Below are 17,214 nucleotides of genomic sequence, written 5' to 3' on the forward strand. Positions count from 1 at the left end.
ACTGGCTGCTGCAGTATGCGATTAAACTAGGCTGGATGATGACAGTCTCACTGATAACTGGTGAGCTTACAAGTCTTAATGGAGCCTACACACGTAGATATTCCCGTGCATTTTCTAAGCAGTCTCACTAGATGGCTTACAAAATGCCCCTACATCGCTCCGGCCCTGACAGATCGCTCAACAAATTGCATAAAAGACATAAAATATCCACAATACTGCGAGCAGTTCCATACAAGTTTGTTTGAGCAGTCCTGCACAGGTATGCCACTGGGCTTCTTGTCCTGCCATTCTCCTCCGGATTCCAGTCTGTTTCACCAATCCATATACAGTATCACCAACGCCTTGGCTTGTATGGAACTGCTCGCATATCAGTTCCTCTACATCCGGTAATACTCAATCTCAATTTCACCTAGGATTTTTGCTTATGCACTTTAAACAGTGCTGTGTGTATTGTGGATATTTTATGTCTTTTATGCTATTTTTTATCTGAAGTTTATTAAATGAAGTTATTGTGAAAAACGTACTTCACCATTATATGCATTTACTGTATTTCTCACTTTTATGTGAATATCACGGGAGGGATCCTGATGGAATCAAGACTCTGAGCGCCTGATAAGTTGTATTCCTATTTTCTGTTTACTATTGGTGTTGTCCTCCATTGCCTGTACATGCAGATCGCTATCAAAGCCATGCTACGGACTGCATGTGCGCAAACAGAAGCACAACCCAATCCCCCAAAACTGGCTAATAGTTAACTCAAGTTACTTCATTTAATATTGTTTTCTGAATTTCTCTATAAGACACTTTGGCCTGAGGTGTGAGCAGTAGCGGCTCTTACTGTTTGCAGCAGCCCCCCTCCTCCCAATGTCCCCCCCCCCCCCTCCCTCTGCTGCCGCTGTCACCACCACTGCCGGTGTTGTGATTTACGAAAATATGGGAACCACTATTTTACACTGACCTGAATCACACAGGGTTATCTACATTTTACTAAAGGCCTACATAATAGCATAACTTAGGAATGTCTAGTCACAAATCAAATCAATCACTCTAAAATCAGTAAAATCAGGGATACTGTGCACTGTATATCCAGCCACTCTCCTCCTGTAAGCACCATGAAAGCACTGACTGGTCTGCACATGAAATGTTTTTCACGTACACATATCTTATAATGGGACACAAATAACAATTTGCCTTCCATGTTCAGACTACACTTATAGGCAATAAAAAGCCCTTTGAGAATGTATCATTTAGCAGTGTACACAGGGCTATTTTTGTGCAGGCTCCAGCAGGAACTGTGGCCCTTATTCTAGTTCACTCTTTCTGACAAAATATTTCTTAGATGGACAAAACCATGTGCACTGCAGGTGTGGCAGGTGTAAAACCCCACCCAAATCTAATTATCTCTGCACAAGTAACACCTGCCTCACCTGCAGTGCACATGGTTTTGTCCATCTGAGGAATATTTTGTCAGAAGAAGTGAACTAGAATAAGGGCCACAGTTCCTGCTGGAGCCTGCACAAAAATAGCCCTGGTTGTACATATGCCATAAAGTCTGAGGACACAAACAATGGCATTATCTTTGTAACAGCTCTTATAAGAAACGTTTTTTCAATATTGTATTCTTATCTTCAGATCATTCCACAGATCGGAACCGTACAGGAAGCGCACTCCAAGCTGCCAGCACGTCCAATGCCAGTTGTGTCACTACTCTGAGCTCCTGCACAGGGGCTGTCAGCACATCCAGAAAGCAATTCTTTACCAAGACTGGCAGATAGTATGTCCTTATCAATCTTACTTTCCTCGCTCTCATTCCCTGCTGTAATTCAGTTCAAACCCATTCTTGTTGCAAAGACATCAGTCTTATTAAATCTGCTTTATAGTATCTTTCGTTCCATGCTGGTTTGGTATAATAACATCTGAATAATCAGTTTAACTTTAAGTATCTGTACTTTGGGAATACAATAGGTAACGCACAAATAAATAGCATCAAAATAACCCGGACCATGTAAAGCTATAAATGTGTGTGGCTACATTAAATATATCCTATATTTATATTAAATTTGTATCTCTCCTATGTAATAATTAAGGGGAGTACACATGTGAGATTGTGGCAGGAGATTTGACTAGATCAGTGGTTCCCAACCCTCATCCTCAAGTACCCCCAACAGTGCACGTTTTGCAGGTCTCCACACAGAATCACAAGTGACATAATTAGCTCCACCTGTAGATCTTTTAAAATGTGTCCGAATAATCTGTGCACCTGCTGGGTGACCTGGAAAACGTGTACTGTTGGGGGTATTTGAGGACCAGGGTAGGGAAACACTGGACTAAATGGTCAAAATCTCCAAAAAGGTTAGTCAAAATTTCCCAGATTTGCTAAAGCTTAGATACTGCCAGGGCCGGCGCTACCCACTCAGCAGAGGATGCAGAGCAGGTAGGCGCCAGGCAGAATAGTTACACTCCCAGCCATGCATCCTCTGCTGTCCTCTGTGGCTGCTGCTGCACCTGTCATCATGAGCATGAGTGTGACAGGCAGCGGCGCTGGCAGCACAGAGAGAGCTCCCTCCCAGCTCCTAACCCCCTGTCAGTGTCTGGGACCGAAAAGGGGTGGGCTTACATGGATTAGGAGGCGGGGCTACACTGAACAAAAGGGGAGGAGCTACATGTGGAGCAAGACTGATGAAAAAAGGAAGCTGCCAGCCTGAGCTAGGTGTACTACTGTGTCAGCAACTTTTGTGAACATACAGTATGTAAAGGCAGCACTACTACTGTCGACAACTGGTGTAGGCATATGTATAGGCAGCGTTACTACTGTCGGCAACTGGTGAACTGGTGTAGGCATATGTATAGGCAGTACTACTACTGTCAGCAATTGGTGTAGACATATGTATCGGCAGCACTTATAGTTTCAGCAACTGGCATGGGCAAATGTATAGGCAGCACTACTACTGTCGGCAACTGGTGTAGGTAGGCGCACTAGTACTTTCAGCAACTGATGTAGGCATATGTATAGGCAGCGCTACTACTGTCGGCAACTGGCGTAGACATATGTATCGGCAATGCAACTACTATGGGCAACTGGCATGGGTATATGTATCCGCAGTGCTATTATTGTCAGCAACTGGCGTGAGCATATGTCTCAGCAGCGCTACTATTGTTGGCAACTGGCGTGGGCATATGTATAGGCAGCACTACTATTGTTGGCAACTGCCATGGGCATAGGTATAGGCAGTGCTACTATTGTTGGCAACTGCCGTGGGCATATGTCTCAGCAGCGCTACTAATGTTGGCAACTGGCATGGGCATATGTATAGGCAGTGCTACTATTTTTGGCAACTGGTGTGGGCATATGTATAGGCAGCGCTACTACTGTCAGCAACTGGTGTAGGCATATGTATAGGCAGCGCTACTACTGTCGGCAACTGCTGTGGGCATATGTTTAGGTAGCGCTACTATTGTCGGCAACTGATGTAGGCATATGTATAGGCAGCGCTACTACTGTCAGCAACTGGTGTGGGCATATGTATAGGCAGTGCTACCACTGTCTGCAACTGGTGTGGGCATATATATAGGCAGTGCTACTACTGTCGGCAACTGGTGTGGGCATATGTATAGGCAGTGCTACCATTGTCGGCAACTGGCATGGGCATATATATAGGCAGCGCTACTCCTGTAAGCAACTGGTGTGGGCATATGTATAGGCAGCGCTATTACTGTCAGTAATTGGTGTGGGCCTTATATATAAGCAGCACTACTACTGTCAGCAACTAGTGTAGGGATTTTATATATATATCTATATATATATATATATATATATATATATATATATAGATATATATATCTATATGGATATAGATATATATATATATATGCAGCGCTACTACTGTTGGTTACTGTGGAAATTATGTATAAACAGCGCTACTACTGTCACCAGATGGTATGGGCTTATGTATAAGCAGCGCTACTACTTTTGGTAACTGGTGTGGCCATTATGTATAAACAGTGCTACTATTGTCTGTAATTGTGGGCATTATCGATATATAAGCAGTGCTGCTACTGTAGCCAACTGTGGGTGTTATGTATAAGCAGCGATAACACTGTGGGCATATGCAGGAGTACTCAGGGCATTACGTGTAGCATAATGTGTGTCATAATGTCATATGGGCATTATGGTGTGTGGCATAATGTGTAATGGACATTACTGTGGGTGGTATAATGTGTAATGGGCATTACAGTGTGTGTAGCATAATGTGTAATGCAGGGCTTTCAAATTTCTTTCAAATCTAGGAGCCAGGATGAAAAAGTAGGAGCCAGACAAACTAAAAATAGGGACAGTGCGTGCCAAAGCCACGCACCAAAAATGTACACTGTAATGCCTATTACACATGTCACACACCCATTACATATTATACCACATGCCATAATGCCCATTATACGTTATGCCACACACCGTAATACCTATGACCTATTACACCATACGCCATAATGCCTATTACATATTATGCCACATACATTCTGCTTACTTACATGCTCGTTCCCATGAGTTACATGCTTGATACCAGGTGTTGCATGCTCTTTACCAGGAGTTACATGCTCTGCCAGGGGTTAACATGCTAGTTGCAATGGGGTTAACATTCTTGTTTCTATGGGGAATTATCCCTCCACCATCCATGGTAACGGTAACAGCCAGGCATAAAAGTCATAAATCCACCCGGCTGTATGTAAGCAGGTCGACTGTGCAGTGGCGTAACTATAAATTTTGCTCCCCCTACATGGCAACAGTGAAATTAATTATATATCCCTTACCCCTGACGCATCTCTCCCGCTGAGGCCATATCCCTGTCCCAGCTCTCCCACTGATGCCATACCCCTGATGCAGTTCTCTCCCTGACGCCATACCCAATGCAGCTCTGCCCCTGATGCAGCCCCCCCCCCCTTTACTCCATACTGGATGCAGCTCTGACCCTGACACTACTCTCCCCCCCAGGCCCTCACAGCTCACACACTTCAAGTTCTTAACTCAACTAATGCAGCTCTCTCCTTCCAGTGGCAACTTCTGGGGGAGGGGGGGTCACTTCCCAGTCACACACATGCAGGGACCAGGGGCACACTGAGTCTGCTGTCCCTGACTCCCCTCTCTTCCCCCTCTGATGAACAATACCTACACCTCTGTCTTGCGAGTGGCCTGGAGGATGAGCGGGTCCCCAGACTACCGGAAGCAGCATTTCCAAGTGTTATTTGGACCCTGCAGCACAGGATGTGGTTTGTCCAGTCTGGCTGAGGTATTTAGAATAATGGGTTATTTCTTAGTTTGGCGCTGTACGCGGATGCGTTCTTTAGGCAGCCAGGCAGCCTGTACAGTGAGAGAGGATAGGGGTTGAAATTGCACCCTGCAGAGCCTCTCTTCCCTAACACATATTAGGCTGCAGCCTGTAGAGCCTCCTCTCCCTGACACATATCGTGCTGTAGCCTGCAGGGCTTCTCCTCCGGACCCTGACACACACTGTGCTTAGTACCTGGTCCCCTCAGCAGAAGCTCCTCTCAGGAGTCTCAGCCTCCGTGTGTTGGAGTGGAGGAATGTCTGAGATCTCCCAGCGCTCAGCACAGAGCGGAGGTGGACCCAGACCTGCAGTGCAGTCTGTGCCTCCGGGTGCTGGACACTCTCTCTCTAGCAGGCAGTGACAGAGAGAGCAGCACCGACAGGCAGGCTTTGGGTGTCTGTCAGTGCGTCCGGGTGAGAGTTGCGCCGGAGGAAGGGAGCTTTGTTGGATGGCAGTGGGATCGGCTCTGGTACGCGGCAGTGGGGCGGCTCTGGTACGCGGCAGTGGGGCGGCTCTGGTACGCGGCAGTGGGGCGGCTCTGGTACGCGGCAGTGGGGCGGCTCTGGTACGCGGCAGTGGGGCGGCTCTGGTACGCGGCAGTGGGGCGGCTCAGGTACGCGGCAGTGGGGCGGCTCTGAGCAGCTAAAGCGTTACAGTTACCCCACCGCAAACTGATTGACTCCCGATGCCGCGGTGGACCTGCTCCTTAGGGATGGACATCGGAACTAGCTATCATACAGCCAGGTAGATTGAAAGCCTCTCTGCCCGACTGTTACCGCAAGTGCACCCGGCCATGACCAGATTCTGCTTCAGAAAATCTGGTCGCCGGGAAGCAGAATCTGGTCGCCGTGGCGACCTGGCCCCCAGGGTTTGTCGAGCCCTGCCATTACAGTGTTATTGGTACTTTTATATGGTCACGCCCCTTTCACATAAAGCCACGCTCCTATATTTTTCTGTCTTGAGTATGGTGGTCAGCCAGTCACCAATTCCCTTTCTGGCACAGGGCACCAACATGTCTAGTTACGGCACTGGTGCTGTGTAATGTGAATATGATTGTGCTACTGTGTGGTGAAATTCGAAATCGGAGTACTATTGTGTGGCCATGCCCCTTCCTTGTGAGATCACTTTGTAAAGTATGGGAGGGCGCATATTTATAGTTTGCAGGAGGGCGCCAAACACCCTAGCACTGGCCCTGGATACCGCTACTAAGTCAGTATCTCCTAGCATAGATCGACTGCAGACAAGGGAATTTTTACTAGATCATTAGTTAGACAAAATCACTTAGTCAAAATCTCTTGTGCCTCTAGTCAAAATTGCTTAGTCAAAATTGTGCAATAAAATATATATCTCACCTTAAGTACAGGGCTTTGGGATAGAGAATTGATTGTTACAAACTAGTTGCAGAATTGTACATGACCTAATGGGGGACATTTACCAAAATGGATTTGTAGAAAAAAGGTGTATTCGTAGGGAGAAATACACCTTTTTTTTGACGAATTTGTATTTTCGGGATTTACAATCCCAATAATACAACAATTCGTAGTCCTAAAGATGGAACATTCGTATTTGTATTTACAAATACAAATGTCCTACACCATCGATAGGATACGACAGAAATCACCATTCAAAAGAATGGTGATTCCTGATGTACTAAGCAGCCGTACTGATAATACGGCTGCTAAGTGGTGTGAAACACCCACGCAAATACGACAGGAAAATAGAACACCATTTTCCTGTTCTATTTGCTTTAAGCCTGCACGGATCAGTCAGATCCGTGCAGGCTTCAGTGTAAAAAAATAGAAAAATAAATCAATTTAAAAAAAAAAACGGCGTGGGGTCCCCCCCACAGCTGAAACCAGCACCAGGCTGAAGGAGCCGGGGCCGGTAATTAAAAATCAGGGAACCCGACAAATAGGGGTTCCCCGATTTTTAACAACCAGCCCCAGGCTCCAGGTCCGGGGCTGGTTCCCAAAATACGGGGGACAAAATGACTAGGGGTCCCCCGTATTTCAAGAACCAGTCCCAGGCACAACCAGCCAGCAGGGTAATGTCACAGCCGGGGGGAGACTTTTTATACAAGTCCCCCCGGCCAAAACATTAACCCCTTGACCGGTCAGCCTGGCCAGGGGCCCTGGGGGAGTGGGGACCCCCCCAATGAAGGGGTCCCCCCCCCTCCAGGACTTACCTGACCAGGCTGAAGCCTGGTACTGTCCCAGATGCCCCTGGGCGGTGGGCATCGGGCTGATTATGGTGTAAAAAAAAGAATAATCTATTGTTTTTTACTGTGGCACTACAAGTGCCAGCAAGCCTCCCCTGCAAGCTGGGACTTGGAGAACCACAAGTCCCAGCCTGCTGGGCATTAAAGGGCCCGCTGGCACTTGTAGTTCCACAGTTAAAAAAATAGTACACAAAACACACTGACACACTTTTAAAATAAAACTTTAATACATACAAAGCCCACACATACTAATACTTACCTATCTTCTTTCCGTAGGTATCCCTGGTCCTGTGTCGTCTTCTGGTCCTCCTGTGTCGTCTTCTGGTCCATGTCGACGTCGCTGTCCATGTCGGCGATGGCGTCCCCGTCCGGATCCGACGAAATCCATGGAGGAAGCTGTGGAAGGAAACCATACTCACCTGTCCCAGCGTGACGTAGTCCAGGTAAGTGTCTTGGCAAAAAAACAAACCGAACACCCCGAAACCAGATCGGACTGAGGGAGCCGTACGGTACTCTGTGTACATCGTGCGGCTCCGCCTCCCGAATGCGGCCAATCAGGAGCCGCTAGGCCGCAAGGCGGCCAATAGCGGCATTCGGGAGGCGGAGCCGCACGATGTAAATCCAACACCGTGCGGCTCCCTCAGTCCGGTCTGGTTTCGGGGTGTTCGGTTTGTTTTTTTGCCAAGACACTTACCTGGACTACGTCGCGCTGGGACAGGTGAGTATGGTTTCCTTCCACAGCTTCCTCCATGGATTTCGTCGGATCCGGACGGGGACGCCATCGCCGACATGGACAGCGACGTCGACATGGACCAGAAGACGACACAGGAGGACCAGAAGACGACACAGGACCAGGGATACCTACGGAAAGAAGATAGGTAAGTATTAGTATGTGTGGGCTTTGTATGTATTAAAGTTTTATTTTAAAAGTGTGTCAGTGTGTTTTGTGTACTATTTTTTTAACTGTGGAACTACAAGTGCCAGCGGGCCCTTTAATGCCCAGCAGGCTGGGACTTGTGGTTCTCCAAGTCCCAGCTTGCAGGGGAGGCTTGCTGGCACTTGTAGTGCCACAGTAAAAAACAATAGATTATTCTTTTTTTTACACCATAATCAGCCCGATGCCCACCGCCCAGGGGCATCTGGGACAGTACCAGGCTTCAGCCTGGTCAGGTAAGTCCTGGAGGGGGGGACCCCTTCAGTCCTGGAGGGGGGATCCCCACTCCCCCAGGGCCCCTGGCCAGGCTGACCGGTCAGGGGGTTAATGTTTTGGCCGGGGGGACTTGTATAAAAAGTCTCCCCCCGGCTGTGACATTACCCTGCTGGCTGGTTTGGCCTGGGACTGGTTCTTGAAATACGGGGGACCCCTAGTCATTTTGTCCCCCGTATTTTGGGAACCAGCCCCGGACCTGGAGCCTGGGGCTGGTTGTTAAAAATCGGGGAACCCCTATTTGTCGGGTTCCCTGATTTTTAATTACCAGCCCCGGCTCCTTCAGCCTGGTGCTGGTTATGGCTGTGGGGGGGAACCCACGCCGTTTTTTTTTTTAAATTTATTTATTTTTCTATTTTTTTTTACACTCTGCAGCCTGCACTGATCTGACTGATCCGTGCAGACTGCTACAAATAATTCGTATTAGCGGCCGTATATATGTGCCGCTAATACGAATTGTTACACCATCGGAGGGTTACAAAGCAGTCGTATCTGACTGCTTTGTAATTTCCCCTCCGGAACACGACTTTTCATACGACTCAAACAGTCGTATGCAGTCGTAGGGGAAATACCAATACGAAAAACTAGGTTTTTCATTTTGGTAAATTTCCCCTGATATATCTGATAGTAGAGGTTACTTGCTTAGTAGAGTGCATTTGTTTTGTTCTATGCCCCCACAAACCTTTAAAACTTACCAAACATTTCTTGTCAGCCTCATTGGTTTGTGATCATTTCATCAAAACACAAAGTGTCCTGCTATGGAAAGCCATCCACGCCCGCGAAAATTGCTTGGACAGGCCAAAATGTGTATGCACTGAGCATTTTTCATCCCAGCGATTAAGCAGTAATAAAGTCATAATGAAGTGTATAGCACGCAGAGAAAGGTTTGATAGATATCTGTTTATCATGCATTTTCCTGAGACCAGGGGCATAACTATATCACCGCAGCCCCCACGGTCGTGGGGGGGGGGGGGGCGCTGTGCATGTGGGGGCGCCGGGGGCCTGCGGTGCTATAGTAATGCCCCCATCCCCCGCAGGCTTACCTGTCTGCGCGTCCCGGCTCCCCTCCTGGCTTCAATCAATTCTATGGAGACGGACCACGATAAAATGGCCGCCCCATAAAGCAGACAGTTCTATGAAACTGTCTGCGGTATGGGGGCGGCCATTTTATTGTGGCCCGTCTGCATAGAATTAATTGAAGCCGGGACGCGCAGACAGGTAAGCCTGCGGCGATGCGGGGGGGGGGGGGGGGTGCTCCAAACCAAGCTACGCCACTGCCTGAGACACAATTAACATAAATATATACTGTATTTACAGAAATATATACTGTATTTACAGATATTTAACTTATTGAAATTACTTCATTCAATTATAACAGTGACAAAACGTTAGAAAAAAAATGGCATGGTCAAAATGACAATGTTAATTCATATACATGAACATATAAAAAGCTATTATACTATGTATCAATTTTTGGATCAATAGTTATATGTAAAGCAGCATACCATATACAGTGTGTAGGAGGCCCTTATATTAACATAGAAACATAGAATTTGACGGCAGATAAGAACCACTTGGCCCATCTAGTCTGCCCCTTTTTTTAAACATGTTACCTCAAACCATATTTGATCCTTATTTTTTTGTAAGGATATCAATATGCTTATCCCAAGCATGTTTAAATTGTACTACTGTATTTGCGTCTACCACCTCTCTTGGGAGGCTATTCCACTTATCTACTACTCTTTCTGTGAAAAAATTCTTCCTCACATTTCCCCTGAATCTTCCTCCCTCTAGTTTCAGTGCATGTCCTCGTGTTCTGTTGCTCCTCTTCCTGTGAAGAATGTCTCCCACCTGTACCTTGTTAAAGCCCTTGATATATTTGAAAGTTTCTATCATGTCCCCCCTTTCCCTTCTCTGCTCTAAAGTATACATATTAAGATCTTTTAGTCTTTCCTGGTACGTTTTGTGATGTAGGCCATGCACCATTTTAGTTGCTCTTCTTTGTACAGTCTCTAATGTATTTATATCCTTCTGGAGATATGGCCTCCAGAACTGAACACAATACTCTAGGTGAGGTCGTACCAATGACCTATACAGTGGCATTATTACTTCTTTCTTTTTACTGCTGATACCTCTCCCTATGCAACCAAGCATCTGACTTGCCTTCTTCATTGCTTTGTTACATTGCCTACCTGCTTTTAAGTCCCCTGAAATAGTGACACCTAGATCCCTCTCTTCCTCAGTAGTTTCCATTATAGTGCCATTTATACTATATTGAGTCTTTGGATTTCTGAGACCCAAGTGCATGATTTTGCATTTTTTGGCATTAAACTGTAGTTGCCATTCTCTTGACCATTTCTCTAATCTGCCTAGATCCTCAATCATTTGTTTTACCCCTCCTGGTGTGTCTACCCTGTTGCATACCTTTGTGTCATCTGCAAAAAGGCACATTTTACCCTCAATTCCATTTGCAATATCACCAATAAAGATATTAAAAAGCACCGGTCCAAGTACAGATCCCTGGGGTACTCCACTTGTAACCTTTCCCTCCTTTGACTGTACTCCGTTTACTACAACTCTCTGTTTTCTGTCCTGCAACCACGCTCTTATCCATTCAACTATCTTAGAATCCAATCCCAAGCTTTCAAGTTTATTTAAGTCTGCGATGTGGGACAGTGTCAAAAGCTTTACTAAAGTCAAGATAAGCTACATCTACAGCCCCACCTTGATCTATTACTTTAGTCACCCAGTCAAAAAAGTCAATAAGATTTGTTTGACATGATCTTCCCCCAGTAAACCCATGCTGTTTTGGATCCTGTAAATTGCTGGTTTTGAGATATTCTACAACTCTTTGTTTTAAGAGTGTTTCCATCAATTTCCCTACTACTGATGTAAGGCTCACTGGTCGATAGTTGCTTACCTCTTCCTTGCTTTCACTTTTGTGCAGTGGGACTACATTCGCTGTTTTCCAGTCCTCTGGGATTACTCCAGTAGCTAGTGACTGGTTGAATAATTCTGTTATTGGTTTTACCAGCTCCCCTTTAAGCTCTTTTAGTATCCTTGGATGTATCCCATCTGGCCCCATTGATTTATCCACTTTCAGTTTTGAGAGTTCTGTGAGGACTTTCTCCTCTGTAAATGTACTTGTCTCTCCCTCAGTATTCTGGAGGGAACAGGGTTATTGAAACTGCAGTATTCTGGAGGGAACAGGGTTATTGAAACTGCAGTGACCACTCCAGAATATACATTAAGGATAATATTAATAATAAGTCCCTAGAGACTTATTGATACTAATAATATTGTAACAGGGATTGTCTATACGGATGTATTGCATAGTCTCCATATATTCCTAGGTAAGGCTTTTATATCTACTGCCTCACTGTCACTTGCATTATTCTAAATAAAACTTGAATGTTATAACAGGTTGGGCTAATGTCACTTTGGGACAGATATCCCCCTGAGTATTTATGAAGTGCATACTCGGGATTGCGTTATCCATTTGTTCAGTATTACACCAGTAAGTATACCTTATATTGCATGAAATTGGGCATAAGCATATGTGCCCATGCATACAGTATTTGTGTGATCCTGCCACTTACACAAAGTTGTGCCTAGCTAGTCAGTATAGGGGCACTTTAATCAGGGATGGATTAAGGGTGGGTGATAGGGGATGGAGAGGATCAGGTAGGCAAGTATGGATAGGGGTGGTCGTGTGAGGCCTCCCACACAGGGTCAACCTCGAAAGCTGCTCTGTCCTGAGCTGAAACCATGCCTGCCACAGGAGGTGAGTACCCAGGTGGCATGATGGGGAAGCACTATGGCCATATTGGTGGTAGGGCATGGTGGGGGTCATTTTATTGGATATGGCCCACACAGCTTGGTTGCACCATAGCCTGATGAACTTTTCTTTAGCCCCTGACTCTAATGCAAGCCAAGTACAGTTAGGTTGTATTGAGCAGTTGCGGAGTTATGCAGGGCAGCATGAAGATGTATATGGGTATGTGCCTGTCATAGGCGAATCTAGAATTATGGTAATGGGTGGTCCCAGATCTAGACATAATAGCAGGGGGACCTTTGCGCGGTGTAGTCGCATGGCAAAAAAGGGGGCGTGGCCTCATGGGAAGGAGGCATGGTATCACAAAAAGGGGTGTGGTATTACACTTTAGACCATACACAGTAATGCCCATTACACATTTTAGCAAACTCCGTAATAACCATTACACATAAAGCCACACGCCGTAATGCCAATTAAACATAAGGCCACACACCATAATGCCCATTACACATTGTGCCACACATCATGATGCCCATTACCTTCTATATAACAAACCGTAATGCCCATTACATATTTGCCACATAAGTGCTGCTTACCTATGTGCTCATTGCTAGGGGGTTCTTGCTTGATGGCAGCATAGTACCCATTACACTTGATGCCGCACACCATAGTACCAATTACACATGATGCCGCACACCATAGTACCCATTACACATGATGCTGCACACATAATGTCCCTTACACATGATGCCGCGCACCATAGTACCCATTACACATGATGCCGCACACCATAGTACCCATTACACATGATGCCGCACACCATAGTACCCATTACACATAATGCCGCACACCATTGTACCCATTACACATGATGCCACGCACCATAGTACCCATTACACATGATGCTGCACACATAATGTCCCTTACACATGATGCTGCACACATAATGCCCCTTACACATGATGCTGCACACATAATGCCCCTTACACATGATGCTGCACACCGTAATGCCTCTTACACATTAAGCCACACATTATGCGCAATGTCCCCACATACCGCCACTTGTAGCGTCCCTTAAGCAATGCCCCCAAAAGTGCCACTTACTGTAAATTTTTATATGAGCCTTCGCTGCTGCTGCAGGGAGAGATGGAGGGCGGTGCAGCTGCTTCTATGGGGAGAGGAGCAGAGCGCAGAGCACGCTCCCACTCCCCTCCTGGTGTCCCCTCTAGCCGAGTGGACATTTTAAATATTGTGCAGGGGGAGCACGCCGGGCGCCGGCAACACATGATTAAAGGGGGGGCGCGCTGAGGTGAAAGCGGGGAGAAGAATTGGAGCGGAAGCTGCAGGGGTGACAGTCATTGACAGCTGGGCAGAGAGCAGGGGGCTGCCCGGCTTTATTCAGAGCACTGCAGGACACGGCTGTTTGAAATAATACCCCTTTCACAACAGAAGATGCAGGGATTTACCTGGGAATATGGTCCCAGGATCATGCAGGGACATTCCCAGGCTGACCCCTTATACACCAGCCTAGTCCCTGCATTTTCTGATGTGAGGGGAAGAGACAACCACTACCCTCTCCCTACCCCCCCCCTTTCATAGGTGCGATTCTGTGGGTGCTTGAGGGCCCGAGCACCCACGGAAATTAATGAGCACCCACCCGCTCAGCAGCGGCCCACACGCCCGTGTCTCACTGCACTCCACATCCCTCGTTGCTGGCACAGGTACTGTGTGGGCATTTTTTGTATTTAGCACTCTGGGGGCATTTATGTATTTGGCACTGTGGGGGGGATTTTTGTACCTGCACTATGTGGGCATTTATGTATTTGGCACTGTTGCTATAATTTGAATATTGGAGACAACTGTGCTTGCTGCGTAATATAAATCAGTAATATGTTGTGGTCACGCCCCTTTCCCATAAAGCCATTCCCCTATATTTTTGGCTAGAGCACCCACCAGCAAAAACATAAATCGGCACCTATGCCCCCTTTAACCAACCAGCTATATCTTCGGAACCAATTGACCCATTTACATGAGACCAGTATTATGTTGAATAACTTTTGAGTTGGCTTCGAATGATTTTGGTCCCGTGAAACTGGGCTGTTTGGTTCCAGAGAAATCTGCCCTCAAAGAACATAAACAGTCATGAAATTACATTTAAGAAATGAAAAAAACGGTTTAACCTCAATATCCCTGGAACCAATTAACCTATATGGATCCAGCCTGGTATCAGATTGAAGGCCCAGCGATTTGCGTTCGACTGAGATCAACTTCGAGCTTCAGTGATGCCGAAGGGGGAACTGGCAGCCGTTGAACTGGGTGGGGGTCGGAATTAGCGGGTCCTATGTTATCCTATAGGGAAAACGTGCCAGCTTTGCCTGGCAGTATCTCCGCTTCCCAGGGGGCTAGAAACACGGGACTGGGCTGGTTGGAAAGCCCCATCCCTCAGCTACAAAATGGGCTAATGGGTGGTCCAGTGCACCCCCGGACCACCCCCAAGATTCGCCTATGGTTCCTGAGAAAGCACTATCTGTATCACTGTAAAGTTAGTATTGGTGAGGATGAGGATGATAATGGTCCTCAGCAATAGCAAATCACTTATGACTGGCTATTTGTAATTGCTCCACAGACACTGATGGTGATCTTAGTCGCTAAGGCATGTATTGTACGTTTGTGCACTTGTTTAAACAAATTGTTTCTCATTGCAGAGATGGTATGGGAATTGTTTCTGTTATAATGGAGAAGATTGTATAGCAGTTTTATTGATACCTAAGAGCAAAGGGGGTTTGTTGCAAATAAAAGAAATGGTTAAACAACAGGGGTATAAGTGAGATACAAGTGCATGTGACATGGACTATGTGTACTCATCTGAATCTAGTTGTTATTTTGTAAATTACCCCAATTATTGTATTTTTAGTTGTGCAAATTGTGTCTGCAATTTTGGGAGCCAACTGCATTAGCACCAAGGTGTTATAGTTTTCCAAATATGCTCATTTGCTATACTTATGTTTCATTGTCTAATTCTAATGCCAGTTAGGGTCCTACACCTCTACAAAGCTGTATGTATATTATCACCACATATGTAGCAGTCTCTTATATTCTGTAAATTAGAAGCTTTTTATCAAGATTAATCATATGGTAGTGAATGATACTGAAATAAATGCACAAATACAGGAAGCCTGTAGGTTTGATTTACTGCACGTGTTTATGTAGTCTTTCACCATCTATCAACACCTTTATTGGCTGACATATTACTTCATTGTTTGCATGGACTTCAATTCATCCTAAGTATAAAGACACCGCGACTAATACCATTACATCTACTGCCAATCTACAGTATTTATACATTGCATTCATTTAACATGTTTAACACTGTAAAGCTGGGCACATGTTACACAATGGGCAGTATTCAAAGCTGCTCGCTGCGGCCGTTGAGGGGGTTAAACAGCGAGGATCACAGAAACCAGCGATCCTCACTGTTTTACCCCCTCGCCAGCTGCTCGCCCTATTCAACGTTCTGGGGGAATCCTCACCGTCACAGGACAGTGAGGATTCCCCCAAACAGCGAGACCCGCGGCTACTGCAGTGAACCCACTGTATTTTGCCGCGAGTCTCGCTGCTTCTGCAGCCGCATATGCCGATCCCCCCTCGCTCAAAAAACGGAGCGAGGGGGAATTGGCGTATGAGAGGGGGGGGGATGTGAGTTGAATACTGACAGGGTGAGCGATGATAGCGAGCAGGAAGCCCTGCTGGCTGTCACTGCTCACCCACGGCATTGAATAGACCCCAATGATACAATATTGCTAATAATTGCACTTAAACTGCCAGGAACTCCTGGACAAATGATATAGGGCACACAGTAAACAATATTGTTCAGTGGCTACAGTACATCCAGGAGCATGCTGACTTTATAATCAGGATTGAGCTGCATCTACAGATGGCAGAGGCCCTTATTCTGGTTCCCTCGCAAAGGCAAATTCCTTCTCATATGGACAAAACCATATGCACTGCAGTGTGTGGGGGAGATGTAACATGTGCAGAGAGATTTAGATTTGGGTGGGTTATTTTTTTTCTGTGCAGTGAAAATAATGGCTGTTTTATTTTTATACTGCAATATAGATCTCACTTTGAAGTAAAACCCCACCCAAATTAAATTCTCTCTACAGAAGTTACATCTCCCCCACTGCAGTGCACATGGTTTTGTCCATTTGAGGAAATTGCCTTTGTGAGTGAACCAGAATAATGGCCACTGTGTGTACACATTTACCAATATGCACGAAAATATCTTTAACAGTATTGTTATCATGCATATGTGTACCCAGCTTTAGTCTCCCCCTTAGAAGTATAGCTCCACATTTCATCCCTTTGAATTGTACACAGGCATAGCAGCATCTTTTGCCACTGCTGAGAAACATAATTGAAGTTTCTCCATCCGTCCATGGCTTCCTGTGCGATCTGCTGTGCGTCTTTGGATGCGCATTGCAGCTACTTGCAAAAGCACAACCACTGAATTATACAGACCTTGCATCCAAATTAGGATCCATGCACAAACATAAGCCAACTGATTCCAGCATTGACACTGTGGGCCTTATTCTAGTTCACTCTTTCTGACAAAATCCTTCTTAGATGGACAAAACCATGTGCACTGCAGGGGGGGGGGGGGGGGGGAGATGCAACATGTGTAGAGAGAATTAGA

General features: G+C 46.1%; 1 protein-coding gene across 1 annotated transcript in view; it reads left to right on the top strand.

The window, feature by feature from the left end:
- LOC146075184 (atrial natriuretic peptide receptor 2-like) overlaps window positions 1-17,214 on the top strand; it is a 130,734-nt gene that overhangs the window by 28,757 nt on the left and 84,763 nt on the right. Inside the window, exon 9 of the mRNA XM_083184159.1 lies at window positions 1,633-1,774. Coding sequence (XP_083040285.1) covers window positions 1,633-1,774 — 142 coding nt within the window. The remainder of the gene's footprint in view (window positions 1-1,632; window positions 1,775-17,214) is intronic.

This window comes from Crinia signifera, chromosome 1 (genome assembly GCF_055691185.1).
Source record: "Crinia signifera chromosome 1, ASM5569118v1, whole genome shotgun sequence".
NCBI lineage: Eukaryota > Metazoa > Chordata > Amphibia > Anura > Myobatrachidae > Crinia > Crinia signifera.